Genomic DNA, 15,592 nt, shown 5'->3' on the forward strand with positions numbered 1-15,592 from the left:
AGCCTCCATTGCTTCTGGGGTGAAGGAAACAGGGCGATTTGAAATGATAGCAGCATGTGCCAAGAACAACAAGACAGTGGCGCCGAGCAACTCGTCCTTTACCCGCATTCTCATCAAAGAACTCAAGCCAATGGCTGAGTTGGGAGTCTACACCGATACCCTCGCCGACAAGATTAGAGAGAACAACAGAATCACGGGCAAGTGATCGCCCCAAGACCATGCACCGGGATTTAGCTGATCGAACGGCCGCGGAGGGTATAGAAACCCCTGTGTTCCATGACTTTGCTCAGAAATCTGACACCAAGATACGGCTACGACGACTTCAAGACCCACAGCCGCAAGGCTTCTCTAAGAAACCCGCTGGATACATGGTCTTCCTCGTTTCATTGGCTGACGATATCAAAGGACAGACGATCGCCAACTGGTTGAAGGTGGCAGCACCAAAGGAGATCGCAGCTGTGGACATCGAGGCCCTGGTACTCCGGGCCCGCCAACTCGAAGGACTGCAAGACGGAGCCTTCACCCCTGGGTCCATGCTCGGAAAACTGAGCCAGTCTGCGAAAAATGAGATCGTGCAGGCCTTGCGAGGTCTCCACACGACCATGGCGCTCACCTCCCAGCATGCCGAGCACGATCAGGCTTCGGAAGTCGAGGACAGGACTACACGGGTGGCCCAGACTGACTTCGGTGCGATCCAACGGTCCGTCTCTGCGGTCTGCAGTGCCGTCGAGACCCCGGTGTTACAAGACCTCGACGAGACCGACCAGCAATTGGCAGAACAGGATCCGTTGATCGCGACGACGGGTACGAGGGGTGCTCTTTCTCTGCGAAAGGCCGTGCTAAGCCCTACGGGGGGATCTGAGGAAGCGACAGAGATCCCGAGCGAGAAGCTGCGGTACGACAGGAACTCGGACGATGTCTCAACACGAAAGCTTGCCACGCTGGGGCAGGACCGGGTCCTGATAGAAATCTTTTACTACGATGAAAGCCCCCAGGACGAGCAGCTCCCAGGACCACATACGCAGGTCCAGAGGATGGCCAAATTACTCTGCCAGGCCGAGCCGCTTAACTTTCATGTCCTTCCCTGTCAGGGCTTCTTTCACAACGAAGTTCGACGTGAGATCGGGCTTGTCTTCAAGATCCCTTTCGAAATGGAGGATAAAGTCCAGCCCACGACACTCTTGCAGCTATATGCGAGGTATCCCGTGATGCCGCTCGGCCACCGGATCCACCTGGCACAATCTCTCGTCAATGCGATTGACCACTTTCACCGTGTTGGATGGGTCCACAAGAGTATCAGGAGTAACAACATTGTCTTCATTCCGTCATCGATTCCCTTAGAGGACGGGGTTGTTGAGGAGGCAAGCCACCATGAGAGTGGCAATAGCTCAGCGCGCTGGAAATAATTTGATCTCTTGAATCCGTACATCTTTGGGTTCGAGTACGCCCGGCCGGGAGAGGTGGGAACAAGCATGTTGGAAGACTACTCTCTCGATAACAACCTGTATCGCCACCCGGATCGATGGGGCAACCCCAGAGTAAAGTTTGAGAAGATGCACGACATCTATGCCCTGGTACGTTTCTTCCCCCACCCGTAGCCATTTGATAACTTCGTGGGACACATCAGAATCGAGTCTGACTCCGAACCCGGGTCGTCTCTGGACGCAACAGGCAATAGTCCTCCTAGAAATTGCGTTATGGAAGGATATCAAGTCCATCGTGAAGAAGCAGCCAGGGCAGCGAGTGGTGTCAAAGGATGTGAAGAGCAAGGCGAAGGACATGTGCCAGAGCCAACTACCCCATCGAGTGGGCCATCTCTTTGCGCAGGCCATCCTGACATGCTTGGAATTCACTGATCTGACAAAGGGGATGAGCGAGTATGAGTCTCAGACGTACTTCCAACGTAATGTGGACAGTAGGATGAGAATAGTGGCAGGGCAAGTTTAGACCTTCTGGCCGTAGATAGGGTTGGCCGACCAAGCATGTAGGGTAGGCTAAAGGGACAACAACATAACAGCTCACAGTTCTGGTATCTGTGAATGTGTTCGCAGCTTGGTTAAGTACCACATCCACTGGCCATAATGCGGACATTTCTAAGTAGTTCAACGTGTGGCGGCCTAGTACAGGACGGCCCGTCGTTCTCGGCCGCCGGCTTGGGTATAGTCACACCAAGATATCGTGAGACCATCCTCCTGGGCCGGTGGGTCACACCAACGCCAAAGTGAGCAATTTAAACAGTCCGTTGGGCTGGGCTCGCGCTTCTTTGTGGTGTGGTACTAAATCTTGCTCGGCGTCGCAATTTTTGATGGATGATGGAATGAGCCGCAGTATGGCAGGCTGCTTCTGTGGAAGGCTATAAGTGTCGTGAGGGGTTTGAAAGCATGATTGTAAAAGCGTTTATCTCCTAAGAGTAGTTTAAAAGGAGGAAATAAAAGAAATTTAGCTATTTAAGCATTTTAAAAAGTAATTGCAAACTAAGGTTAAAGATATATATATAATATACTCCTTAATTAAAAGGCAATTTTTACTTTATTAATTACCTTATTTTTTTAAATAATTAATTTATATTTAAAAAATATTAATTATAATTTATTAAGTAATTAATTATTTAACCTTTTTATAATATATATACTTTATTATTTAAACTTTAGCTATTTATAACTTTATAATATAGCTTATAATTAATAATTAAATCTTTTTTTTAAACTTTTTAATTCAATTTATATTTAAAAATATTTATTTTTATTAATTTTAAGTATTTTTTTAATTATATTAAAAATAATTAAAAGTAATAAAAAATAAGCTTTTAAGCCTTAAGTTATTTTATTTTTTTATATTTTTAAGATTTTTAAAAAAAAATATAAGTATATTTAAATTAATAAAAAGCTTATTAATAAAGATAATAAAAGCTTTAATATTTTTATTAAAATGTTATTAAATAATATACTTAAAAGTAAGTTTCTTAATTAATTTAAAAATTAATTTTAAAGCATATATTAATTTTTAATATAACTTTAAAAAACCTTTAAATATATATAAATAGCTTAAAGCTTAAAATAAAACTCCTTTTTAAGAAAAAGATTAAAATAAAGCATAAAAAAAAAGAAAAATATAAAGAAGCTTAAAAAACTTAATAAGCATTATATTCTTTATCTTTCTTATATTAAAAGTTTTATATATAATTATAATAATAATTTTTATATAAATTATAATAATAAAAGTAATTATTATTATTATTATATTTAAAGTAATTCTTATAAGTTGCTTTTAATATTTCTTTTATTATTTATGCTTTATTTTTATTATACTTAATTTAATAATTTCTTAATATTTAAAAAGTTTTAATATATTTAAAAGGAAGCCTTAAATATATATAAATATAAAGAGTTTAATTTTATTTATATTAATTATATTTTTATAATTTCTTTTAATATTTAAAAGATTTTTATCTTATAATAATAGCTTTTAAAGGCTATAAAAAATAAGTATAAAAATATAATAAAGCGCTTTAAAGCTTAAATTATAATTACTTTAAAGTAATATAATAAGGTTAATATAAAGGCTTAAAAGCTTTAAAATTAAGTTATTAATAATATAGAAATTATAAAAAAGTATAAGGATTATATTATTATTATAATTAAGTATTTTAATTTTAAGGGTAATATTAAAAAATAAATATTATTAAATTTTAATTTAAAATTATAATTAAGAATTTAATTAAAGGTTAAAAAAGTTTTTTAAAAAAGTTAAGAAGTTATTATAATAATTAAAAAAAGGTTTTAAATTAATTAATATATTATTATAAAGTTTAAAAGGTAGTTTTTAATTATAAAATAATTTTTATATAAGAATTATATTATAATTTTTAAAAAGTATAATTTTTAGGATTTTTAATAAAAACTTAATAATAAAAATAATTATTAGGAATTGTGCACCTAAAGCCATAGGGAATAGAATTGCTTAATAGACCAATTTGAACAGGCTGGCGCAACCTTTTAATGTACTATTCTTAATAAATGGTAGCTACAACGGTTATCTTGGCTGATAGCTTGGCTTATAACTACCCATGCCAAGGTTGCAAGTTTAATCCTCGCTATGCCCGGGCCTTAAGCGTATTAGCATTGCCAGTGGGAGAACACAAATAATAGCCCATGGATAGGGTGCGGTAGCACTAAACCAGCGATACCTAGGAGGCCCTATAATAGCTTATACGGACGTAAGTTACTTTATCCGTGATGCCCTAATTGTTAGGAATTATGCACTTAAAGCCATAGGGAATAGAATTGCTTAATAAACCAGTTTAAACAGGCTGGCGCAACCTTTTAATATATTATTCCTAATAATAATTAATAAATAAATTAATCTCTTTTTATTATTTTTTTTATATTTTAAAGATTTAAAAAAGCTTTAAAATATTTAAATTAAGTGCATAATAAAACTTTAATAAGTTTATTTATAAGCATTTTCTTAATTTTTAAATATATAATATTAAAAGTACTTTTTTTAAATTCTTATTTTAATTATATTTATTAAATATTTATATATTTAAGTTTTATTTTTAATTATTTATATTTATTAATAATTAAGTATATAATTATTTAATTATTATAATAAATAATTTAAGGCTTATTTAAATTTAAAATTATGTTTTTAAATAAGCATTTTAAAGTTATTATTTCTTTAATTATAAGCTTTAAAGTTAATAATTTAGCTTTAATAATTAAAATAAAAATAATTGCTTATTTATATACTTTTTAATATATAAGGCCCTTAAAAAAAGTTATTATATATCCTTAAAAAGATTTTTAATTCTTTTTATTATTAATAAATAAAGTATTTTTAATTATTAAAAGTACTTAAGCTTTTTAATTCCCTTTAAATTATAATTTAAAGAATTAAGTAATATATAAATATTAAATTATATAATTTATTATTTTAAGGTAATTTAAACTTAAGTTTATAAGGAATTTTAATAATATAAAGTAAGGAAATGCTATATTTAAGTATATTATAATTATTATATAAAGAATAAAATTAACTTTTTTTTAAAACTTTTAAATCTTTTATTTTAAGGCTTATTTAAAAAAAAGCTTAAGCTCTTTTTTAAGCATTAAAGTAAATAATAAAAAGTTTTTATTTCTTAATAAATTATATTTATTTATTATTTTTTTAATATATAAGTTATAAAAGAGCATTATAATATATTTTTTTTAATCTTTAAGAATTTATATGCTTAAGAATTATTAAGCCTTTCTTTAATTCTTTATTTTATATATAAACTTAATTTTATTTTTAATTTTTATAAAGAATTTATATTTATTTTTAAAATATATAATTAAAATATTATTTATATAAAAAAGGATTATTACTTTATAAGTTAAGTTAATAAAAAGGTATAGCTTTTTTAATAAAGGTTTTAAGCTTAAATTTTATAATATATAGCTAAAATCTTTATATTAAAGAAATAAAAAGTTTTTAAATTTATAAAGTATTCTTAAGAGCACTTTATATTTCTTTAATTCCTTAAATTTATTAAGTAATTTATATTAAATTTAATTTAATTCTTTTTAATTAATATTTAAAAATATAATTATAATATTAAATTATTAAATCTTTAAATTAAAGTATATAATAATTATTATTATTATATAAAATAATTTTATAATTAAGATTATATATATATATATTTTTTATAATAAAATAAGGTTATAAATTTCCTTAAATATAAATTTATATCTTAAAAAATTTAATTATTTTATTTTTATTAAGCTTATATTTATATATTTATTTTAAAAATAATAGCATTAATTTTACTTTTTAGCGCTTAATAATTCTTTAAATATTAAGCTTAATAAGGCTTTGCATTTCTTAATATATTATTTTAAGCTATTTATCTTAAAAAGAGCTTTTTTAAGCTTTTTTTTATATAATTAATTTTAAAGAGAAATTTTTATAATATTACTATATTAAGTAAGGCTTAAACTTAATTTTAAGGGCTTAAATAATAGCTATTATTATATTATTTAAAATTAAAAAATATAAATTCTTAAGTATTTTTTATTTTTATTTTTTAAGCTAATTAAATAAAAAAGTAATTATAAAATTACTTTAAAAAGTTATATTAAGGTAAAATATAATTATATTTATTAAATATAATAATTAATTAAAGAATTCCTAAGAGCATTTATTTTAATTATATATTTAAGAAGATCTTTTTATAAATTTAAACTCTTAAATTTATTTTTATATCTTTTTTATTAATATTAATTAAAAAGATTTTTAATTTCTTATAACTTTAAGTATATATAATTTTTAAAAGAAAGGTTTAAGTTTATTAGCCCTTATTTTATTAATAAAAGTATATTCTTTTAATAAAAGCCTTATTTTAATATATTTAGGGTTTTTTTAAGGATTAAAAGTTCTTATTTTTAATTTTTTAAGCTTTTTAAAAAAGCAATATATAGTAAACTTTACCTTTTAAATTTAAAAGTCTTTACTTTTAAGTTTTAATTAAAAGTATTAATTTTATTTTTTTTAATATAAAATAAATATTAAATTTATTATTTAAATTAATTAAGTTATTTTTTATATAAGATATTAAGGGTATAATATAAATATAATTTTAAATTTCCTTAATATTAGCAATTTTAATATTTAATAATTTTACTTTAAGAATTAAAAGGTTGTTTTTTATTTTATTTATTATTAATTTATAAAATATATTCTTATTAAATTATATATTTCTTATAAAAATTATTTACTTAAATAAAGAAATTTAAATTTAAAAAATATTAAATACTATATAATTAATTAAATACTTAATATAAGCTTTTAATTTTCTTTTTATAAAATATTTCTTTATATTATTTTTATATTCCTTTTTAAGCATATATGCTTTATATTTATAAGCATAAATATTATCTTAATAAGGCAATAAATAAGCTATAAAATGGTAAATTTATATTAATTTAAATTATTAAAAATAATAGGAAAATTATATATATAAAAAAGTATTTAAGATACATTCTTTTTTCCTTAAAGCAAGCAATATATTATATAATTAAGCTATAGCTTATATTGCCTTTACTTAAAAGTTAAAAAGTAAATTAGCTCTTAATAATATAGCTAAAGTATATTTAATTATTGCTTTATTAACCCTTTTTGCAGCGTTATTTACTTTTAAGGTTTAAAAAGAAGCGAGTTTTAAATTAATATTTTTTTATTTTACTTATTTAATATATTTAATATTTATAAATTAGTTAATTATTATAGCTTTATGTTATGGGCTAGCCTTGGGTTGTCTGCCGTAAGGTGTCTAAATGGGGTTTATATTTAAAGTGTAGAGGAGAAGGTTTACTTCCCGTCTACATTCACGCTAAAGCCTATTCTTATAGGGCCAAAGCCTATTAATTAATTATAATGGGTAAAGCCTAAACCATAACATATCCTTCTTTTCCAAGTCTTTATGGCGAGCCTTAAAAGGTAGCTATATAATAAAAAATAAAGGATATTATAGTTTAATTATGAATTAAATATTGCTCTTTGCTTAGCCATTTAATTATACCTTAGCGCCTTTTAATTATATTAAAGGCTTAGCTTATTATTTATAATTAGCATATTTTAATCCTTATAATTTAATATATTAATTAAAGTAAGTTAATAAAAAATAATTATTTAAGCATAAGCTAGCGGTTAAATTAATAGCATTTTTATAATCTTTTAATATAAGCCTTTTATATAAGCTTCCTTACTTAAAACCTTAAAATCATAGATTTATTATATAATTTATAATTAATTAATGCTTAATTATAAGTAATTTACTTTATTAATAAGAATTTTCTAAATTTTAAGTATTTTTATAATATTAAATTAGCTAATATATAATTAATTTACTTTAAATTTAGGTTAGCGCTAAGCTAATATTGCTTTTAAACCTTACCTTATAGAAAAATTTTACGCTCCCTTAAATAAACTCCTTCCCCTTACTAGTCTTAATTAATAAAAGCTATACCCTTATTTTCTTATAATAATTAAAATAATTATACTTATAATAGCTAAGTTAATTATATATAAAATACTTAACTTTGCTTATTAAGATCGTTGCAATATTAATATTTATTACTTTGCCGTTTTAAGGTTAAGTATTATCCTTTCTTATTATAGTATTAAAAATGCCTTTATATCGCTATAAGATAAAGCAAAAGGCCTTAAATATATTTAGCCACTCCTTATAATTAAGCTAAGTTTTCGCTATAAAGATTAAATTATTAGCTATTAATAATATTTTATATTTATTTAGTTAACTTTAAGCCTTTATTATATAAGCTAATTAATTAAATTAAGCAAGAAATTTTATTATTTCCTTTTTATAGCATTGCTATAATATAATTAAGCTAAGCTTAACATACCTTTATTTAAAAGGGTTCTTAAATGCAAGGCAAACCCTTTTTAAAAAGCTTTTTAGCTACTTCTTAAATATCTTTATAAAATTAATATAAGGTAAAAATTAATTACAGAAAGTTCCTAGCTAATTAAATATATAAAAGAATTAAGCCCCTTTAATGCTAATTGCTTCCTTATTTATTGCAAACTTAGCCCTTATCTTTATTTGCTAAGTTGCTAAGTATTTTTAAGATAAAAGTTCCTTTAAATAAAAAAGAACTTAATAAGCTGCCGTTATTCTTTTTAAGTCTTGCTATATTAAATTTTATATAATTACATTATAAGTTTATAGTATAAAAGGACTTTAAATATATATTATAAGCTAGCCTTGGGTTGTTTGCTATAAGGTATTTAAATAGGGTTTATATTTAGAGTATAAAGGAAAAGGTTTACTCCTCGTCTGCATTCGCGCCGAAGCCTATTTTTATAGGGCCAAAGCCTACTAACTAATTACAATGAGCAAAGCTTAAACCGTAATACTTTAGCATTTTATTTAATTTTATAAATATTTAAATTATATTATTATTTTATTTAGCTTTTATAAACTTAAAAAATATTAAATACTTATTTTTAAGTTTTTAATATAAAAAAGAAAATATAAATAAATTTTAAGAATTTATTTATTATTATAAGCTTATAATTTAATTTATTTAATGCTTATAAATAATAAAAAAGATTTTATAAGATTAAAAAAAAGAGTTTTAAGCTTTTATTTTTTAATAGCTTATATTAAATTATCTTTTTAATAAAGGCTTTAAAGCAATTTTTATAATTAATTTATTTAATTTTCTTAAATTTTATACTTTAAGTATATTAAATTAATAATTTAAAAGCGTTAATCTTTAAATATTTAAATTAAAGATATTAAAAGGTTATTAAGTTCTTTTAATCTTTATTTAAATATTAAAAGGGCTTAAAAGATTTTATTAAGTTTATTAAAAAAATTATAAACTTATATATATTTATAATGCTTATAAATATTTATTATAAAAGGTAAAAATAAAGAAATTATAATAATATATATTTAAGAAAAATTAAATTATATTATTAAATAAATTTAAGAAGAATAATGCTTTATTTAAGTAATTTAAAGCATAGCATTAAATTAATTCCATAATATTAAATGCTTAATTTTTATAAAAGCGCTTTTAATATTATATTAATATAAAATCTATTTATAATTATTATATTTTTTAAAATTAAATCCTTAATTCTTTTTTTATTTATTTTATATAATATATTTTTAAAGCACCTTATTTTATAACTTAAAACCTTTAAGAATAAGGTTCTTACTTTAATAATATTTATTTTAATAGCTTTTTTAAAAGTACTTAAAATTAAAGAATTAATAAAGTTAATAAAATAAATAACGCTATAATTATTTAAAATTATACTTAAGGAAGAATATAATATAAAATTTAAGGTTATATATATTTTTAAGGAATTAATTATAATTAATAATTATAATAAATTAATTAAAATATAAATAAATTAATAAAAAGTTAATAAAAATATAATAAAGATATTATTAATTAATTAAATTTTTAAAATTAAGATTTAAAAAAGTATAAGTTTGCCTTATAAGGAAAAATAAAATAAAAAAAGGAAATTAAAATATTATTTCTTAATAACTTTTAAAAATATATTTAAGAGGGTTTTTAATATTTTTAATAAACTTTATATTTAATCTTTAAATAAAATTTTTTTTAAATAAGCTTTTAAATTAAGTTTTTATAATAATTTTTTTTTTATATTTTAATTTTATTATATTTCAATCTCTTTAAAAATATTTTTAGCTTTAAGATTTATTTTCTTAAAAAGTATAAAATAAAGGCAATAATAATTAATAAAAAGTTAAATATATTTCTTTTATTAATTAATTTTTTAATAAAAATACTTATATATTTTATTTTATTAATATAATTAAAATAATATATTTTTATTTCTTAATTATTTTTTTAATTAATTATTTTTTATTTTAAAAGGTATTTTTAATTTTAATATAATAAATATTATAATATTTTTAAAGATTAATATAAGCTTATTATAATATAAAAATACTATTAATTCTTTAAATAAGGTTTTTAAGGGATAAATAAAATTTCTTAGCATATTTTATTTAATAAGTTTTTAATACTTAAAAATTACTTAATTAAAGGTAATATATATTATAATTATTTATAAAAAGTTATTTAAATTAATAAATGCCTTAATTTTAAGTAACTTATAAATATAAGCTTATAAATATAAATTTATAAAGTTTTAATATTATTATTATAATTTAATATTTAATTTCTTTACTTTTTTTAAGTATTATTAATATTAAGTTTAAAGAGTATTTATTATGCTTAATTTAAAGAATATAAGATTATTTTTAATATTTTAAATTATTTATTAAATAAAAAACTATTTTATATTTATTATTTTAATTAAATATAAAAAAAGAATTAAGTTAAATATTATTTTTTATATTTATCTTTAAATTTCTTTATTTTTTATTAAATTTAATTACCTTATTAAAAGCTAAAATAATTTATTATTAAAGATATTAATTGTATTTTTTTTTAATTTATTAAAGGATAAGAAAGAAAATAAAATAAGTATTATTTTATTTTTTAAAAGCTTATTATTACTTAAATGCTTTTAATATTTATTATATAAAGCCTTTTAAATATTTTTTTTTATATTATATAAATTAAAAATTTAATTTTAAGATTATATTTAATTACTTAATAAGGGCTATATTTAATATATTAAGGTTTATAAATTTATAATACCTTTTAATTTAATAATAAAATTATAATATAGCAAATTAAGTAAAAAAGAAATAAATATTTAAATAAATTACTTAATTAATAAGGTTTAAAAAAGTATTTATAATTATTATATAAATATATATTTAAAAATTAAAAGAAATAAATAATATAAAATAAATATAATTAAGATATGCTTTATATAATTTATTTATAGCTTATAAAAAGGAAAGATTATTTTATATAAACTAGGTTTATAATTATAAAAGGCTATAAGTATTATAAGGGGTTTAAAAGCATAATTATAAAAGCATTTATCTCTTAAGAATAGTTTAAAAGGAGGAAATAAAAGAAATTTAGCTATTTAAGCATTTTAAAAAGTGGTTGCAAACCAGGGTTAGGGATGTACGTGCAACAGCTTCCCCAGCGCTAAGCATCAACTAGGGCAAATACATTCTGTCTGTCTAGGCCAACACAGCAAATCCATCCTGGTGCCAAGTTTCGGCAACTTGAATGACAAGCAACCCATGTCACATCCTGAGCAGCCTTGTTTAACGGTCACGCAGACTTTGGCCAAGCCCTAAGGCAGACATACTTCCACGTATGAGTGCCCGTGCACCTCACACTGACGTATGTCTGTCTCCCTTTGGCCTCCTGGGACTCAAGCCGTTAGATCGGCAGGCATATCTACGAGCAAGGAATAACCCACGAAAAGCAGTCCTATGGCACCCAATAGGGTGTACAAAATTTAAGAATGAGGTTACACTGCGTGGATATTCCTAAAGAAGGTTACAAGGCTGCCCACTAGGAAAAGCCTGTTCAGTTGAGTTTTCGCTCCCACGTTTCGGAATTACACGACCTATCGGTGAGCTTGACGAAAAGGCAAAACCGCACACACGCTGTCTTAGCATGATTTTATGATCAACGCAACGTGCAGTCGACTGAACGGGAGGAAGCAGGTGAATTCATTCGGACTTCCCCGATTCCAGCCGCAGGGCTCGATAAGCACCTCCCGTCCCAAGTTCTTCAAATGCATACGACTCAGCAGGACGTCATCCAACACAACGACCCACGAGTAGAAGAGGCGAAACCATTGACGGTCCGATTCTGGCCTCATTGGATATGTCATATCGTTCAATGTTACGCTTTCGCAGTGTCAACGCTGCGTCGTGTTGGACCTTGAGATGGCTAGCCTCAATGGTGACGGGAAGCTCGGATGAAACCCCGCGGCGACAGAGTCAAACATGGACCCTGTGTATTTAGCATACCAAATAATTTTGCTGCGAAGAATGTGGCCTGACAAGAGGATGAGGTTGGGCTACCAGAGAGTTTTCAGACTTAAGCAGCAGTCTCTCGCTGATTTATTATCGCGGTGCAGCAAGTTTCGCCTCAAGTCGCCCGCGGTCAAGGTGAGCTCCTCGGTCACACAGATGGGGGTCACGACTGAACTCGGACGCAGGATGGGTTCAAGCCTGTGGGTGTACACACACGAACCAACCCTCGCTTGATCTGGCCCATCTTGCGCAGTCGGAAACACTCGGAGCCTCAGTTGCTGATTGAAACTTGTGAACCCAAAGTAGTCACTACAGCACGTTGTCACTCACATGACTGGATTTTCTGTGTTCTAAAAAGCCGAATTCCGCTTTCGCTGTAGCTTAACGGGTAAATGCCGTGATACATGCAATTCGTAATGATACGTATCAACACAAAGAATCGAACCACCACATGAGATATATGCAAACTCGCACCGTATGTATATGAAAGAAATCGCACATCAAGTGCTCTGATCGTACTGCCCAACCAGAAAAAGGGCCATCCCAGTGCCGCGCACCTCAACAACACCACACTACACCAGACCTGGTCCAGCTTAGTTGCCAAACAGGGCGGAGAGGCCACCACCGTTCTTCTTCTTGCCACCGGCCGCAGCACCGGTCGCAGCGCCAGCAGCACCACCAGCCGCGGCACCAGCAGCTCCTCCAGCGGCACCACCAGCAGCAGCCCCGGCCGCCCCGCCGGCAGCCGCCCCCGCAGCGGCGTTTCCGGTGCCAGCCTGCTTGGCCATCTGGGCGAGGAAAGCTCCCGACTCGTCGGCGTTGCGGCCGTACGACAGGTGGGCCGCGGTGATGGTGAGTGTTGTTGCACACCAGGTCGCCCTGGGCGCAGAAGACCTTGGTCTGGGCGACGGGGTACCCGGGGATCTGCAGGTTGTCCTGCTCGGCGCGGGTGAAGCCCCAGACGACCACTCCGGCGACCTTGGCCTGGGTGGCGGCCGGCATCTGCTGGATGGCGTTGTCGACGACGGCGGAGCCCTGGGAGTAGCCGCCCATGACGATGGTCGAGTCCGGGCACTGCGTGGCGGCCAGGTTGACGATGTCGAGGGCCGCGTTGATGGACTGGGTGTCGGTGTTCTGGGGCTGGAAGTTGGGCGCCAGCGCGGCCGCGTAGCCGTCCTCAGTGCCGATACCCTGGCAGGCGACCTGGTCGGCGCCCAGGTTGTCCTTGATCGCTGCGCAGGTCTGTGGGCCGACGACGGTGCCCTGGGAACACGCGTGTTAGCCATCACCACTCAGCCTCGTTGAATCGTTGTTGAAGAGAATTGCCTTACCATGTTGTCGGTTTCCGTAGAGCCACGGGCCATGATGAAGGTGACCGGCTTGCAGTCACCATTCTTCAGGTCGTTGGCAACAACGCCTCCTTGACGGGTCTCGAGGGAGGCATAGTCGCTGGGAACGGCCGCAACAGCCGTAATGCCGACAAGAACGTTCAGGATGGTGGTCTTCATCGTGTAAGTGGTGATGTTGTCAAGGTGCGATTGCCGGATCGGGAAAGACTGCGGTTGGGATGTAAAGTGATGGCGGCCTGGCCAACATATATGTTGTGATTGAATGAGAGTCTTGTTGTTCGATGATGATCCGTCCCATCCTATCCTCAGGGCGGGTGGCGTTCGCTACCCTTTATACCATCCACAGACAAGTTCGTTCTAAAGTCGTTCTTCGGACTTCAGATGACCGCAAGGAGACTCGGTCGTGGTAAGGCCTGCTCGCAACACCAATCAGTTTGACTCGTGAGCAGAAGTCGGGACGAAAACCGTATTGGGACAATGTCCCGACCCGAAACATCACACGTCTGATACCCCCCTTGACACGTGTGGGCACCCACCACCAGGCAAGAAAAGGGAAGCCCAGCTTATCCCAGAATGTTGGAGAGGGCGCCAAGATCTGACCGAACGATGCAGATGCCGCCAACTTGTCCCAATGCAGAAGATGTCACGAGAAGCTGATGTTGTCAGCCAGTCTGATTGTCGAAACGAAACGGTTCCTCGGGCTGTACGAACATCGCGAAGACGATCCAGCCCCGCGATTCGACAGAATTGGAGATGCCTCGGCATGCTGATCAGGGACAAACCTCCTCGGCAGGCTTTTTGGACAGCACAGCCTAGAATCCGTCCAATTCCACGACCGTGTAAACGAAACAACGCTACATACACAACTGGCAATACAATGTCAGTTTCGGCGCGCGCTGCCCTTCCACTGACGTACATTGTCGTCTCAAGTGTCCTTGACAGCCTTCACATCCCTTCCGTCTTTTTCCCATTGGTTCTTATACAGTTCGAACGGATTAAAGCCAACGGACAACGGCTCGATCTCCGATAGCAACCCGCCCCTCCGTCTCGCAGAGATGCAGCCACATTTGTGACCTCATCGAGAGGTCGAGCAGCACACTCCACAAGAGACGAAAGCCGCCACCAGACCACTCGATCGCCTACTAGATGCTGATCGACCAGTAGTTGCTGGCTAATAAATCCCCCAAGCCACGCCTGCGGAGAATAGTCTGAGATCTGCGGGCCTTCGGCACTCCCCCATGCTAAGCTGGCGATCCGGCGAGTTCCAGATAATCCGCTAGCCGTGTTACCCCTAGTGTCGACTTCCCGCAGAATACTTCCATGCATGCGACAACGGCCGAGCCTGGGCTACTCGAAACATGCTAGGCCAAGATTTTGCGCTCAATAGAGAAGAACATTGCGGACGGCGGCGCCCAGTTTTAGCGACACGGGTGAAGACCGCGGGTAGCGACTCCACACTGGTGATCATACGGAACGGGTCCTGGCAGATCTACTGTAGATGCGAGGGTTGCGATTGGGGCCCTGTTTAGTGCATGGATTATCTACCTCAGGCATAAGGCACTGCTCTGCCCGCTTGGCTCAGGGTCCACATATTCTTGCACCTCTGCTGGGCACAGCCTGCTCAAGTGTCTTACATCCAGGCGGACCTCGGCACGTCTGCTTACGGCCCAATATTGTTCCTCCTGTCTCGTTGGCGATGCAGACAGGACAATATTATTCATCAGCCTTTCAGAAGCAAAATTCCTGAGTTGCACGGATGGTCTTCGTCCGATCG

General features: G+C 30.9%; 3 protein-coding genes across 3 annotated transcripts; 2 read left to right on the forward strand and 1 right to left on the reverse strand.

Moving 5' to 3' along the window:
* Window positions 1–218: 218 nt before the first annotated feature.
* On the forward strand, window positions 219–1,406 carry INS49_003125 (uncharacterized protein; the record flags this gene model as incomplete). Its single annotated transcript, XM_043163921.1, has 1 exon — window positions 219–1,406. One exon carries the CDS (start codon window positions 219–221, stop codon window positions 1,404–1,406), a length of 1,188 nt encoding a protein of 395 aa, XP_043032427.1.
* Window positions 1,407–1,472: 66 nt separating this feature from the next.
* Window positions 1,473–4,304, forward strand: INS49_003126 (uncharacterized protein; the record flags this gene model as incomplete). The annotated part of the gene is made up of 3 exons (XM_043163922.1): window positions 1,473–1,574; window positions 1,672–1,915; window positions 4,300–4,304. The coding sequence occupies 3 exons, from the start codon at window positions 1,473–1,475 to the stop codon at window positions 4,302–4,304; spliced, it is 351 nt and encodes a 116-aa protein (XP_043032428.1).
* Window positions 4,305–13,062: 8,758 nt separating this feature from the next.
* Window positions 13,063–13,977, reverse strand: INS49_003127 (uncharacterized protein; the record flags this gene model as incomplete). The annotated part of the gene is made up of 3 exons (XM_043163923.1): window positions 13,063–13,257; window positions 13,340–13,732; window positions 13,801–13,977. The coding sequence occupies 3 exons, from the start codon at window positions 13,975–13,977 to the stop codon at window positions 13,063–13,065; spliced, it is 765 nt and encodes a 254-aa protein (XP_043032429.1).
* Between the last annotated feature and the right edge of the window lie 1,615 nt (window positions 13,978–15,592).

The sequence above is a fragment of the Diaporthe citri genome, assembly GCF_014595645.1.
Source record: "Diaporthe citri strain NFHF-8-4 chromosome Unknown scaffold_1, whole genome shotgun sequence".
NCBI lineage: Eukaryota > Fungi > Ascomycota > Sordariomycetes > Diaporthales > Diaporthaceae > Diaporthe > Diaporthe citri.